The 15,087-nt window shown below is 33.5% G+C and overlaps 1 protein-coding gene across 1 annotated transcript in view; it reads right to left on the reverse strand.

Annotated features, from left to right (window-relative positions):
• TOPAZ1 (testis and ovary specific PAZ domain containing 1) overlaps window positions 1–15,087 on the reverse strand; it is a 110,934-nt gene that overhangs the window by 55,104 nt on the left and 40,743 nt on the right. Inside the window, 6 exon segments of the mRNA XM_034991111.1 lie at window positions 175–290; window positions 1,368–1,460; window positions 1,657–1,808; window positions 11,850–11,913; window positions 13,421–13,546; window positions 14,329–14,414. Of these exon segments, the coding sequence (XP_034847002.1) occupies window positions 175–290; window positions 1,368–1,460; window positions 1,657–1,808; window positions 11,850–11,913; window positions 13,421–13,546; window positions 14,329–14,414 (637 nt within the window).

Raw genomic sequence — 15,087 nt, forward strand, 5'->3', positions numbered from 1 at the left:
ACAATGTGACTAGGACAGAGCCAAGAGATGGGAGAAAGGCTTATGGTGGGCCACTATCTAGATGTTTGGAATATGAATAGTGATAAATAAGTGCTTTGCTTTCATCCTATGTAAGTCCCTAAAAAACACATATTTTATATATAAAATGTAATCTTAATTATAATGACTTCTTACCTGGATTTCATTTCCAGAACTGCAGATATTTCTTGTTGGGAAGCCTGTAGTTGGTATAAGAGCTTGACGATATAGCTAAAGTGTTCTGGGTCAAATACCATCCCAGCTTCAACAAACTGTAGAGGACAGAAAAAAAAAAAAAAAAAAGTCTTTCTTACACATATATGAAAGAGTTGAAAACCAGTATGTAACAACTATGAGAATGGTGGGAAAAAATGAAACAAGGAGACAAGTAGAATTATAATTCACTTAAAAAACCTGAAGCATATTTTCTTCCAATATTTGAGAACCACAGTAAGACATCCTACCTCAAGAATTTAAAGTGAAAATGAAAATAATGTTTGAATTTAAAACTGGAATATTCTGTTTTCCAAGTTATCTCAATGAATTTATCACCCATACCTCCTGTTTGGTACTCATTTCGTCTTTAGCCTACTACACTTGTGCTTATATCTCATTCCAGATTGTAAACTTCCTGAGAAGTATCAAACTGATGTTTTCTAAAACTACTAGTGGTGATCAGTAATTTCTGGTTCAAAAAATTTCCAGGCAGGTAATTCTGTCAAGTTTTGTAATGTGGACCTAGAGGTATTCACCGAAATATTTGTACATTCTGCTAGAGTGGTTCCAATGCTGCTCCTTAAAGAAAATGGGAGGTTTTCTTGATATTAGCCTGTTCTGAAATGGATGGTTGGGCAGTGCTAAATACCAGTAAGTATCCAAAAGTACAGATTTTAATATATTTTTAAAAAGCCATAAAAATTCTTTTTTCTTTTTGTTTAGTGTCAAATATAAAATCAATTCCTAGCCTCCATGTTTCTGCCTATCTACTTTCTTTGTTTTGGTCATGATTTTCTATTTATATATTGATCTGTGTATTTATTTTTGTTAATAAATGAGCTCATATCTTTTTGATAAAGACAGTTTTCTTTAACCATCTTTAAGGTGTAGATATGACTTCACAAATCAGAAAGAAGTCACCTGGAGTGCTTGGAACGATTTATTTAAAGGTAAGGCCCATCAGTCACTGGAATATGTTTATAAATCCTATTTTAAGAGAAAAAAAAATTTCTGAAAATAGAATTCTTTGGCATCAAGAATATGAGTAAAAGGCAGTTTAAGAGTATAAGTGGAAAGAATTATTTTCTTGGTTATTCACAATCAGAGAATAAAAGAGATAAAGTAAAGCATACCTTGCAAAATATATCAATTAAAGCAGGTACAGCATTCCTTAATTTCATAGTTGCCACATGTTCAAATATTTTTAGTAATATTTTCAGAGCAGGCTGGATAAAACAAAAAAATTACACTCATTTTCATGTTTTCTACCTTAAGTTTCTCAAATTTATTTATGCTGAAAAACACGTGTTCTCTAGGAAGTATTCAATAAACAGAAATTTAACTGCTAAATTATACAAACAAGAAATACAACAGAGAAATTCACTTACAATATTAAAAAGTATATATTTTCAGGTTACTTACCAGCATTTTAACCATTATGCTGAGGTTCACTACCTGAAATACTTCTTTCAATAAACAATGTTTGAGTAAAGAATTTAGAAGGTCATTTAGCACTTGTAAATCAAAGTGTATACCCGGTGGAAACTTTCGGTAGTAATCCATAAATGTGTTTACTAAAAATAAAAACATATAAAAGTCATTTGCTGAGTTTAAGATATTTATCTTTCCTAAATTAGACAAATTTTCTATATTTAAAGATTAAGTAGTATAAATTCATCTTCTTGAAAAGTACATTTCCATATCAGCAGTATTTGATGAAAGTAAATTAAAGCAAAAGTTAGTAACATTTGAAGTCAACCAAGCACAGGCACTAGACAGAGAGCTAACTCATGTGCTAACCACAAGAAATAGGTCCAAGTTGCCTCATACAACCTGGTCTCAATAGGAATTCTGAGGGAGCCATGCTCTCAGGGATTCTTCAGGCCCGGCTTGGTCAGGTATGAGAAACTGTGTAATTTGGGGATGGATGTAGACTATTCTGACACACACCCCTTCTTGTTTTAACCCCACCAACATGTTGATCCTAGGGATTTTTTTATTCCAGTTTACGATTGTGAACATTCTACTACAAAGTACACTGACTAATTTCCTTTGAGAAAGTAATTTCTTAATGTCAATTCAATTCCTTAATCTATTTTCTATACAACACTTAAACCACTTCTCATTTTCCCCATTAATTTTAGTAAAATTATTTTAGCTTTAAGGGATCACTCATTGATTATTTTTTCCCCATTCCAAAAGTTTGCAGGTCAAAATATCTACTGCCTTAGCTGAAACTGCCTTAATAAAAATTACCTTGGGTTTTATTTTTGTGTAATTATTCCTGCCCAAAATACTTATTACTATCTGGATTACTTAGTGCTGCTTGGGAAAATCAAGAGCTACTGATAAACTTCAATAGTGTAATAAGAAAAATTAATGTTGAAGTTATAATTACCTTATACAACTTTAATAATACAATATAATAATATTCAGCTTTATTTTAAAGCTCCTTTATATACTATAATTGTTTTTCCTGGGCACATACAGATGAATTCTTCCTGCTATTCACTTTGTAGTATCTACACAGTTGCCATCTTAGCAGGTAACATGGGAAATTCAGTGTCTGCTACTATAACTTATTAATAAAACTGGAACTGCATATGTTTAAAAAAAGAAAGCATAGTTGGAAAAAATTTGTTAGTGTTTAAGTAGTCCACACTAATTGACATGAAGCCCTCCTTCTTTTGTCATGAAGTACTTTTAAAATTTAAAATATTAATATAGCTTCTCCTTTTAAAATGATCTCCTTTGGTTAAACTGTTGGGAGAAAAAGGTTTGACTACTTTCAGTTTTTGATATGAACTGCTACATTGCTTTTTTCCCCGCAAATTTTTCATTGTGTTAAAATACACATAATATAAAATTTATCATCTTCATTATTTTTAGGTGTACAGTTCAGTGGTATTAAATATATTCATAATGTGCATCCATCTCCATAATTCTTTTCATCTTATAAAACTGAAACTCTATACCCATTAAACAATAATTCTCCCTTCCCCCTCTCCTCCCAGCTCCCAGTAACCACCATTCTACTTTCTGTCTCTATTATTTTGACTACTCTAAGTACCTCACGTAAGTATATAGAACAGTAATTGTTTTTTTGTGACTGACTTCACTTACCATAATGACCTCAAGGTCATCCATGTTGTAACATATGTTAGAGTTTCCTTTCTTTTTTAGGCTGAATAATATTCTACTGTATGTATATACCAAATTTTCCTAATCCATTCATGTCACTGAACACTTGGGTTTCTTCAGATTTTAGCTATTATAAATAATCCTGCTATGAACATGGGTGTACCCATATCCTTTCAAGACCCTGCTGTCAATTCTTTTGTGTATACACCTAGATCATATAGTAACTCTATTTTTAACTTTTTGAAGAACTGCCATACTCTTTTCCACAATGTAACATTTTACATTCCCACCAACAGTGCACAAAGGTTCCAATTTCTCCATATCCTAATGGATTTTTTGGTTTTTTTGGATAGTAACCATCCTAATGGGTGTGAGGTGGTATCACATTGTAGTTTTGTGTGCCTTTCCCTAATGATTACTGACGTTGAGGATCTTTTTTTATGTGCTTGTTGGCCATTTGTACATCATGCAAAAAAAAAAAAAAAGCCTACTCAAATACTTTGCCTATTTTTGAATCAGGTTGGATTTTTGCTGTTGAGTTTTAGGAGTTCTCTATATATTTTGGATATTAATCCATTATTAGATATATGATTTGCAAATATTTTCTCCCATTCTGTGGGCTGAAATTTTATTCTTTTGATACTGTCTTTTAATGGACATTTTTAAATTTTCATGAAGTCCAATTTGTCTTTTTCTTTTGTTGTCTGTGTTTTTATTGTCACATCTGAGAAATTACTGCCAAACCAGTGTTGTGAATCTTTTGTTCTCATGACTTCTTCTAAGGCTTTTATTGTTGTAGGTCTTACATTAAGGTCTTTGATCCATTTTGAATTAATTTTTGTATGTAGTGTTAGGTAAGGGTTTAGTTTTATTCTTTAGCATGTGGATATCCAGTATTCCCAGCACCATTTGTTGAAGAAACTATCCTTTCCTCATTGGATGGTCTTTGCACTACTGTCTAAAATAATTTGATCATATATATAAGGGTTTTTGTCTGGCTCTCTATTCTATTCCATTGGTTTGTATGTCTGTCTGTATGCCAGTACTGCAGTTTTTTATTACTAGCTTTGTAGGAAGTTTTCAAGTCAGGAATGATTCCTCCAGGTTGTTCTTTTTCAAGATTGCTTTTCAAAATTGTTTTGGGATTCCTTGCAATACCATATGAATTTTAGGATAGGTTTTTCTATTTCTGCAAAAAAATGTCATTGGGATTTTGATAGGGATTGCACTGAATCTTCAGCAGATCGCTTTGGGTAGTATGGACATTTTAACAATATTAAGTCTTCCAATCCATGAACATGGGATGTGTTTCTACTACTTTGTCTTCTTTAATTTCTTTCAGCAATGCTTTGTAGATTTCATTATACATGCCTTTCACTTCCTTGGCTAAGTTAATTCCTAAATATTTTATTATTTTTGATGCTATTGTAAATTGAAATGTTTTTGTTATTTCTTTTTCGGATTGTTCACTCTGAGTGTATAGAAATGCAAGTGATTTTTGCATGTTGACTCTGTATACCACTAGTTTGCTGAATTCATATTTTAGTTCTAATGGGGTTTTTTGGTGGAATCTTTAGGGTTTCTACATATAAGATCATATGATTTCCAAACAGATAATTTTTGTTTATTTGAAGTTTTTATTTAAATTCTATTTGGTTAATGTATATGGTAAAATTGGTTTCAGGTATAGAATTTAGCGATTCATCACTTACATAGAACAGCCAGTGCTCATCCCAACAAGTGCCCTCCTTAATACCCATCACTCATGAGCCCATCCCCCATCCTCATCAACCCTCAGTTTGTTCTCTATAGTTGAGTCTCTTATGGTTTGCTTCCCTCTTTTTCTCCCCCCCCATGTTCATCTGTTTTCTTAATTCCACGTATGAATGAAATCATATGGTATTTGTCTTTCTCTGACTTATTTCGCTTAGCATATACACTCTAGCTCCATCCATGTTATTGCAAAGGGCAAGATTTCATTCTTTTTATGGCTGCATAATATTCCATTATATATATGTATATGCGCGCGCACACACACACACCCACACATACACCCACATCCTCTTTATCCATTCATCAGTCAATGGATATTTGGGATCTTTCCATAATTTGGCTATTGTTGATAATGTGCAAACAGAGATAGTTTTACTTCTTCTTTTCCAAAATGGATGTATTTTATTTCCTTGCCTTACCTAATCACTCTGGCTAGAACTTCCAGTTAGTTCTCTGTTGAACAGAAGTGATGAAAATGGGTATCCTTGCCTTTGTTCCTGATCTTAAGGGGAAGAGTCTTCAGTCTTTCACCATGAAGTATGAGGTCTACAGTAGGTCTTTCATATACAGGTTTTCCTCACTCTTTGGAAGTTTGCTTTATGCCACTTCACTTTTATGAAAGACCTTAGTACAGGCCTACCTTGTTTTATTGCACTTCATTTTATTGCACTTTGCAGATACTTTATTTTTTACAAATTAAAGGTTTGTGGGAACCCTACATCAAATAAGCCTAGTGGCACCATTTTTTTTCCAACAGATTTGTTCACTTCATGTCTCTGTGTCACATTTTGGTAATTCTTGAAATATTTCAAACTTTTTCATTATTACATCTGTTGTAGTGATCTGTAATCAGTGATTGGGACTTGCTGAGGGCTTGGATGATGGCTAGAATTTTTAGCAATTAAGTTTAATGAAAGTATATATATATTCTTTTATTATTACACTTAACAGACTACAGTATAGTGTAAATAAATATAACTTTTTAATTTAAATTTTGTTAGTTAATATACAGTGCAATATTGGTTTCTGGAGTAGAATTCAGTGATTCATCACTTACATACAACACCCAGTGCTCATCACAAGTACCCTCTTTAACACCCATCACCCATCTAGCGCATCACCCTCCCACCTCCCTCCTGTTTGCTTTCTATCATTAAGAGTCACTTGTTTCCCTCTCTCCTTTTTTTCTTTTCCCCCTCCCCATATGTTCACCTGTTCCCTTTCTTAAATTCCCATATGTTCACCTCTTCTCATTGAAAATGGCAAGATTTCATTCCTTTTGATGGCTGAATAATATTCCATTGTGTACACACACACACACACACCCCTATATATACCACATCTTCTTTATCCATTCATCAGCCAATGGACATTTGGGCTCTCTCCATAGTTTGGCTATTGTTGATAATGCTGCTATAAACATCGAGGTTCATGTACCCCTTCAAATCTATATTTTTGTATCCTTTGGGTAAATACCTAGTACTGCAATTGCTGGGTTATAGGGTAGTTCTATTTCTAACCTTTTGAGGAACATCCAGACTGTTCTCCAGAGTGGCTGCACCAGTTTGCATTCCCACCAACAGTTCAAGAGGGTTCCCCTTTCTCTGCATCCTCACCAACACATGTTGTTTCTTGTGTTGTTAATTTTAGCCATTCTGACAGGTGTGAGGTGGTATCTCATCATAGTTTTGATTTGTATCTCCCTGATGATGAATGATAAATAGAACTTGTATATGCACTAGGAAACAAAAAATTCACTTGACTCGCTCTTGTGCTATATTTTACTGCAATGGTCTGGACCAGAACTCACAATATCTCTGAGGTAGAACTGTACCTATTTTCACTTACTTAAAGAAATCTGAAGAGGATTTTCACTTTTGCAAAATGGTAACTGTTTCTCCACTTTATGCCGTTTTGGCTTATGGAAGTTTTCATAGGAGCACTCTACTTTCAGATAGTGGGAGAAACTTGTATGGCTTTTAGTTTCCTCTTATTCCTAGTTTTTTTGAGTGTTCTTATCATGAAAGAATGTTGAATTTTATCACATGCTTTTTCTACATCAATTGAGATGATCCCATGGTTTTTCTCTTTCATTCTGTTAATGTGGTGCATTAATCCGACTGATTTTTATATGTTGAACTATCCTTGCAAGTCCAAGAATATATCTCACTTAGTTATGATGTATAATCCTCTCAGTGTGCTGCTGACTTTGGTTTGCTAGTATTTTGTTGAGGATTTCTGTATCAATATTCATAAGGGATACTGATCTGTAGTTTTCTTTTCTCATAGTGTCTTTGCCTGGCTTTGATATCAAAGTAATGACTAACTCAGCCTCATAGAATGAGTAATCAAGTGTTCCCTCCTCTTCAACTTTTTGGGAAAGATAGAGAATAACTGGTATTCTTTTTTAAATGTTTGGCAGAATTCACAATGAAGCCATTGGGCGCAAGGCTTTTGTCAGGAGACTTTTAATTACCAACTTATTCTCCTTACTAGTTATAGTTCTATTCAGATTTTCTATTCATCATTTAGTCTTGGCAGGTTTTATGTTTTCAGGAATTTGTCCATTTCATTTACTTTTGTGTACAATTATTCATTGTATTCATAGTATTCTCTTTTTTTAATTTAATTTAATTTTATTATGTTAGTCACCATACAATACATCATTAGTTTTTGATGTAGTGATCCATGATTCATTGCTTTCATATAACAACCAGTCCTCCATGCAGTACGTGCCCTCCTTAATACCCATCACTGGGCTAACCCATCCCCCCACCCCCCTCCCCTCTAAAACCCTCAGTTTCTTTCTCAGAGTCCATAGTCTCTCATGGTTCGTCTCCCCCTGTAGAACTGTATTAATGTCTGACTTTCATTTTTTATTTTAGTAATTTGAATACTCCTTTTTTTCTTAGTCCATCTAGCTAAAGGTTTGTTCGTCTCGTTGGTCTTTTTTAAGAACCAGCTTTTAGTTTCACTGATTTTCTCATTCTCTATTCCATTTATCTCTGCTCTGATTTTTATCATTTCCTTCCTTCTGCTAGCTTTGGGTTTAGTTTGTTTTTCTTTCTCTAAAGTTGTAAAGTTAAGTTGTTGATTTGAGATCTTTCTTGTTTTTTAATATAAGCCTTTAGACCTACAAACTTTCCTCTTAGCACCACGTTCACTGAATCCCATAAGTTTTGATATGTTGTGTTTCATTTTCATTTGTCTGTTTCTTTCTAATTTCTCTTGTGATTTCTTCTTTGATTCACCCATTCAACTTACACAGTTTTGTGAATTTTCCAGTTTTCTTTCTGTTATTGATGTCTAATTTTATCCTGTTGTGGTCAGAGAAGATACTTTGTGCAATATCTTTTTTTTTTTTAAAGTAGGCTCCATGTCCAGCATGGAGCCCAATTCAGGGCTTGAACTCACAACTCTGAATCAAAACCTGAGCTGAAATCAACAGTTGGAGGCTTAAGCAACTGAGCCACCTAGGTGCTTCTGCAATATCTATCTTTTAAAACCTGTTGAGACTTAATTTGTGGCCTAACGCATTGTCTATCCTGGAAAATGTCGCATGTGTTCATGAAAAGAGTATGTATGCTACTGTTATTGGGTAGAATATTGTGTATATGTCTGTTAGATTTAGTTGGTATATTGTGTGAAGTACTCTATTTCTTTTTTATTTTATTTTCTGGGACTTTTTTTATTATGTTATGTTAGTCACCATACAAAGTACTCTATATTTCTTTTATCTCGTTGTTCTATACATTATTGAGAATTGGATACTGAAGTCTCCAACTATTACTGGAAAACTACTTCTCTCTTCAATTGTCAGTTTTTGCTTTATGTATTTTGGTGGTCTGTCATTAGATGTGTAAATGTTTATAACTATTATATCTTCTTACTATATTGAAACTTTTATTACTATATAATGTCCTTTGTCTCTTTTAACCTCTTTTGATCTAAAGTCTATTTTGTCTGATAGTAGTATAGCCACTCCCCTGCTCTCTTTTGGTTAGTATTTGTATAGAACATCTTTTCCCATTCTTTTACTTTCAATCTATTTGTGTCTTTGGATCTAAGGTGAATATCCTGTAAACAGCATATAGTTGGACCATGTGTTTTTATTTACTCTGCTAATCTGTCCTTTAATTGGAAAGTTTAACTCATTTACTTTAAAAGTAACTACTGATAAGGAAGGACTTACTTCTGTCATTTTGCTATTTGTTTTCTATTTGCATACATGTAGATTTTTTGTTCCTTATTTCCTGCATTACCGTTGTCTTTTTGTATTTAGTTGATCTTTTTTATTAAACATTTAAATTCCTTTTTCATTTCTTTTTGTATATATTCTATAGCTATTTTGTGATTACCATGGGGATTACATTTAATATCCTAAAGTCATAACATTCTCATATGAACTTATACCAACTTAACTTCAGTAACATACAAAAACTCTGCTATTTTTACACTCCATCCCTACCCTTTTCAGTTGTTGATGTCACAAAATTACTTTTTATATACTGTGTGTCCCAAAATATTGTTTTTTTTTAAATGCATAAGTCTCTTAAATTATATAGAAAAGAGTATTTGGAGTTACCAAATTTGCAATACTACTAGTTTTTACACTAATAATAATGGTTTTCTTTAAATGTATTAGTCTCCTTAATCATGTAGAAAACAAAATAGCAGTTACACACTATTGTTACAATAATACTAGCTTTTACAACTGCCCATGCATTTACCTTTATTGAGATCCTTATTTTTCCACATAACCTTGAGTTACTGTCTTGCGTTTTTTCATTTCACCATGCAGGACTCCCTTGATCATTTCAGGCAGGGCAGGTCCAGGGAAAATGAACCCTCTTAGCTTTTGTTTATCTGAAAATGTCTTAATTTCCCTCTCATTTTTGAAGGGCAGTTTTGCTGAATATAGGGTTCCTGGTTGACAGAAATTTTCTTTAAGCATGTTGCATATATTGGCCCTCTGCCTTCTGGCCTCCAGTTTCTAATGAGAAATTTGTTTATAATGTTATTGAAGAACCCCTGGATGTGATGGTTTGCTTCTCTCTTGCTGCATTCAAGATTCTTTCTTTGTTTTTTGAAACTTCGATTATAACGTGTCTTGGTGTAGTCTCTTTGAGTTCATCTTACTTGAAGTTTGCTGAAATTTTTGGACCTTTAAATTCATGATTTTCATCAAATTTGGGAAGTTTTCAGCCATTATTCATTCACATACTCTTTCTGCCCCTTTCTCTTTCTCTTCTTCTGGAACTCCCACAATGTGTATATTGATCCATTTAACAGAGTCCTACAGGTCCCCTAGGCTGTGTTCACTTTTCTTCAATCTTTTGTCTTTGTTCTTTAGACTTGATCATTTCTATTGTCCTATCTTCAAGTTTGCTGATTTTTTGCCTGCTTAAATCTGCCTTTGATTCCTCATAGTGAATTTATCACTTCAGTTATTGTACTTTTTCAGCTCCAGATTTTTTTGAGTTTTTTTAGGCTTTCTGTCTTTATTGATACTTACATTTTGTTCATCCATCATTTTCTTTACCTTCTCTATATCTTTGTTAGTACATTAAGCACCTTTAAGACAGTTGTTTTGAGGTCACTGTCTCAACTATCTGCCATTAGATCTTTTACAGGGATAGTTTCTATTGATTTATTTTTTCCTTTGAGTGGGCTATTCTTTTTCCTATTTCTTTGTATACCTTGTGACTTTTTGTCAAAAAGTGGGCATTTGACTCTAATAATGTGGTTATTACAGAGCTCAGATTCTCTCCCTTCCCCAGGGTTTGCTGTTTTTTGTTATTGTTTTTGTTACTGTTTTGTTTTTTGATTGCAGTATGTTCTGTGGGGAGGACCAGCCTAAAGTGTCTTCTCAGGTCTTTTGTGAGCCTTTCCCATACAGTCACTTTTTAGTTTTCCCCATATATGCATGCAGATGTTTTTGAATATCCTAGTCTCTAAGATCTGGCTCCCAAAAGGGGAAAAAGAGAAAAATGAAAGAGAGGGTAAAAAAAAAGGGGGGGGGTGTTAGCCCTTTAAATCCTCTGGAAGTCACTTTAGCAGGAAGAAGAGGGCTTAAAACAATGGAGAAAAGTTCGACAGTAATAGCTGCCCATCTCTTTGCACCTCTGTGATCAGAAGTAACAATCAACAATCTGCTATTTCCTATGACTAAGACTTGAGATATGAATAGGTCTCTGCTATAGGGTAGGGGTATGGAAGAAAGGCTAGATAGAGATAGAGACAGATAGAGAACAGGAACAGTGGCTCTGATATTATAACAGAGGCTGGCCTGGTTAGGGAACTGCACATAACTCAGTATGGATGGTGCATTGGCCTCAAAGGGATAAGTATTAAAATGGAAGATAAAGAAGTAGGGAAGATCCAGTTTCTGAAATATCCCTTCAGAAAGATTTTAAGCCAATTAACAATATTATTTTTTCTATCTTACACTTATACATAAAATTTGTACATCATGCAAATATTAGTATGTAAGAGAATTATACTGTTAGGTGGATTCTAATTTTTTTAGTAACCAAAATGCCACACTTATTTTTAAACCTTTCTAAGACCATCAGAGCCACTCTAAGTTAGTATTCAGTTTTCATACCTAAAACTATTGAATTTACTTTCAAACTATAAGACACAATAGTTTGAAACACTCACATTCATGAATTTATAGTAATCATTCCATTGTCTCATACCTGCACGTTGTAGCAAACACAGTTCGTTGATACTTATATATTTCTTAAACACATCCATACAAACCTACAAATAATGAAAAACATAACATTACCTTTTTATATTTCGTAAAAAAGACACAAATTTCCATCCTATCTTTCTGCTTATTCTATTTTTTTAAGTGAACTTAAAGCAATGGCATAAAAAGTTGAAGTTAGGTTAACTCACAGATTTGAAATGCATATTGAATTCACTACAGAAACCTTATTTTAGAGATGCGCTGACAAAGAAATAGTCAAGGAAATAGACAAGATTAGCAAGCAATTGGGGAAGGGAGGAAATCCTTGAATATTTGAAATTTTAAAAACCTAAGGTCATTTAAAAAATAACCATTTACTGGTGCAAGGATAAATACATTTACCAATGGATTAGAACAGAAAGCCTACAAATAGACCCACTCATATTTAATCAGCTGATTTATATGACATGGTGACCCTGCAGTACAGTGGGGGAAAGAATGGTCTTTTTTTAGTAAAGGGTTTTGGGTCACTTACAGATCCACATGGGAAAAAATATTTATCTTGACCTTTTTCTCACATCATAAACAAAAATCAATACCAGGTGACTTAGTGTTCTAAATGCAAAGATTAAAAAACAGACCTTTTAAAGAAAAAAAATAAGATCTTGGCAAAGATTTCTTCAACAGGATGCAAAAAGTTAACATAAAAAATTGACAAAATTGGACTACATAAAAATTAAGAAATTCTGTTTACCAAAAGACATTTTTAAGAGGGTGAAAGGGTAACCTGTACACTAGTAAAAGTTACCTGCTATACACATATCCAACAAAGAACTTAGAATATATAAAGAATTCTTAAGATAGGTAAGAAAAAGACAATCCCATAGAATATAGGCAAAATATTTAGGTATTTCCCAAAAGAGGGTATCCAAATGTCCAATGACTTTGAAAGATGCTCAGCTTCATCAGTCATCATCAGGGAAGGCATCACTCCCCACCCACCAGAATGGCTAAAGTTAAAAGGCCGATAAATACCAAGAGCTGGTAAGGCTGTGAAGCAACCAGAACTCTCAGACATTGCTGGTGAGAGTGTAATTTGGCAGACCACTTCAGGTTTGGCAGTGTTGACTAAAATTGAACATATGCAGATTCTATGACCCAGCAATTCCAGCTTTAAGTATAACCCATCAGAAAGTGTACATATATTCACCAAAAGACATGCAGAAGAACACTGATAGCATCACTATTGTAATTACCAAATTTAGAAAACACTCAAATAAATCAAAAGTAGTATGTATCACTAAATTTTGACATACACAATGGAATATTCAATATTATACAGCAATGAGAAAGGAATGTTTATAATTAAGTAAAAAATATAGATGAATCTCAAAAATATTGAGCAAAAAGTAGCCAGAAACTAAAGAATACAGACTGTATGATTTCATTTATATAAAGCACAAAACCAGGCAAAGCTCATCTATGCTATTAGGAGTCAAAGAAAATCTGAATTAAAACATATGACTGAGATGATCATTAAAACAATCTCTACTTCAAAGACTTTACATATTTTACCTTTTCATCCCCTTGCTCAGGCGCATGAGCAAACTTGCATTGTGATCGCTCACAGCCACGTAATGTATTAAAATGAAATTTGCAATATCTATGGGGCAGCATCAACCCTAGGGGCTTCTGGAACACCTAGAAAATTAGATAAATTCTCTTTCTATGTTAATTGTAAAACACCATAATCAAGTGAGAAAGTATTTGAAGGAACCAGAAATATTATATACCCCAAACAGTATCAAGACAAATAGTTTGTTGACTTGATAAAAAAAAAAACCTCCAACCAATTTGTATTTCCAAAAATAATGAAACAAAAAAAACAATTTAAAATGATTTGTCTAAATTTTTGCAATTTCCTTCAGTGTAAAATATTCCAAAGTTACTACTGCTTTACTTTACATGTTTTTAAAAGTTTATACATTCCATCGCTTCTTGGCCTTTTGGCTAAGATCAAGTGTAAAAGTTTATACATTCCCTCCACTTTCTCATACACCTGCCCCCTCTGCTTTTATAAAAAGTTATTCTATTATAACATGCATCATATTTCAGATGCATTTATTTAGAACCCAAACTTTCCATAGCTTTTCTGATTAACAGAAAGAGAAGTGACAGAATCAAAGTATTCACAACAAACTTTTCCTATAAACTGCTATCACTAGCTTTCTCTTATATCACAGGGAACTTTTCATCCTATATTTTCTGTTTTGGATATCCCCCTCCACCCTACCCACCCAGCCTTCTGCTTTCAACCTCTTATATTATTTGTGAATATCTTCTGAATCACTACTCCTTTTCTCCTTCTTACCATCAACTGTCATTCAAAATCTGTAAATGGCCAGAAGTGCTTAAAAAATGATAGGGAAATACAACCAAAATATGTGCTTTATAGGATTATTTGTTTTATATGGAAGACTTACCCCTACATTTTTTTCCCTCTTAAATATTTCACAAGTTTCAGGATTCTGAAGCTTTAGGAGAGAATGTTTTCCTGGAAATCTGAAATCTAGAAATGATTAAGAATGACATCACACACCAACATGTTACAGCTTCTTCCCTTCATAACAATGAAACAGATTACCACTACTATCTGCTTTAAAGTTTCACTTTGGGCTACTCATACTCAGTTCAGACTATGATGCTACAGTGTGTGCCTGTGAAATAAAAAATGATTTACATCTTAGTTGCTCCTTAGGTATTTCTAGGCCTAAATGTAAAATTTTAAACTCATTTTAAGCTGAAGATACTTTCTTAAAAGGCTTATACAGCGGCACTGAACACTGTATTCAAAGGACAGTCTCTATATTAAACAGACATATCTGATACACAATTAAAATTGTAATTTGGCGACCACTTCAGAAAGGTATTATGCAATGAACTATGTACCGCCAACAAATTCCTATGTTTAAGCCCTAACCCCCAGTGTGACTTTATTTGAAGATACGGCCTTTTCGGAGTGCCTGGGTGGCTCAGTCAGTTGAGCAACTGCCTTTGGCTCAGGTCATGATACCACGGTCCTGGGATTTTGCCCCGCATCAGGTTCCCTGCTCAGCGGGGAGCCTGCTTCTCCCTCTCCCTGCTGCTCTGTCTGCTTGTGTGTGCACACTCTCTCACTCTCTCTGTTAAATAAATAAATAAATAAATAAATAAATAAATAAATAAATAAATAAATAAATAAA

Source organism: Mirounga leonina, unplaced genomic scaffold (assembly GCF_011800145.1).
Source record: "Mirounga leonina isolate KUSES-001 unplaced genomic scaffold, KU_Mleo_1.0 Mir_115, whole genome shotgun sequence".
NCBI lineage: Eukaryota > Metazoa > Chordata > Mammalia > Carnivora > Phocidae > Mirounga > Mirounga leonina.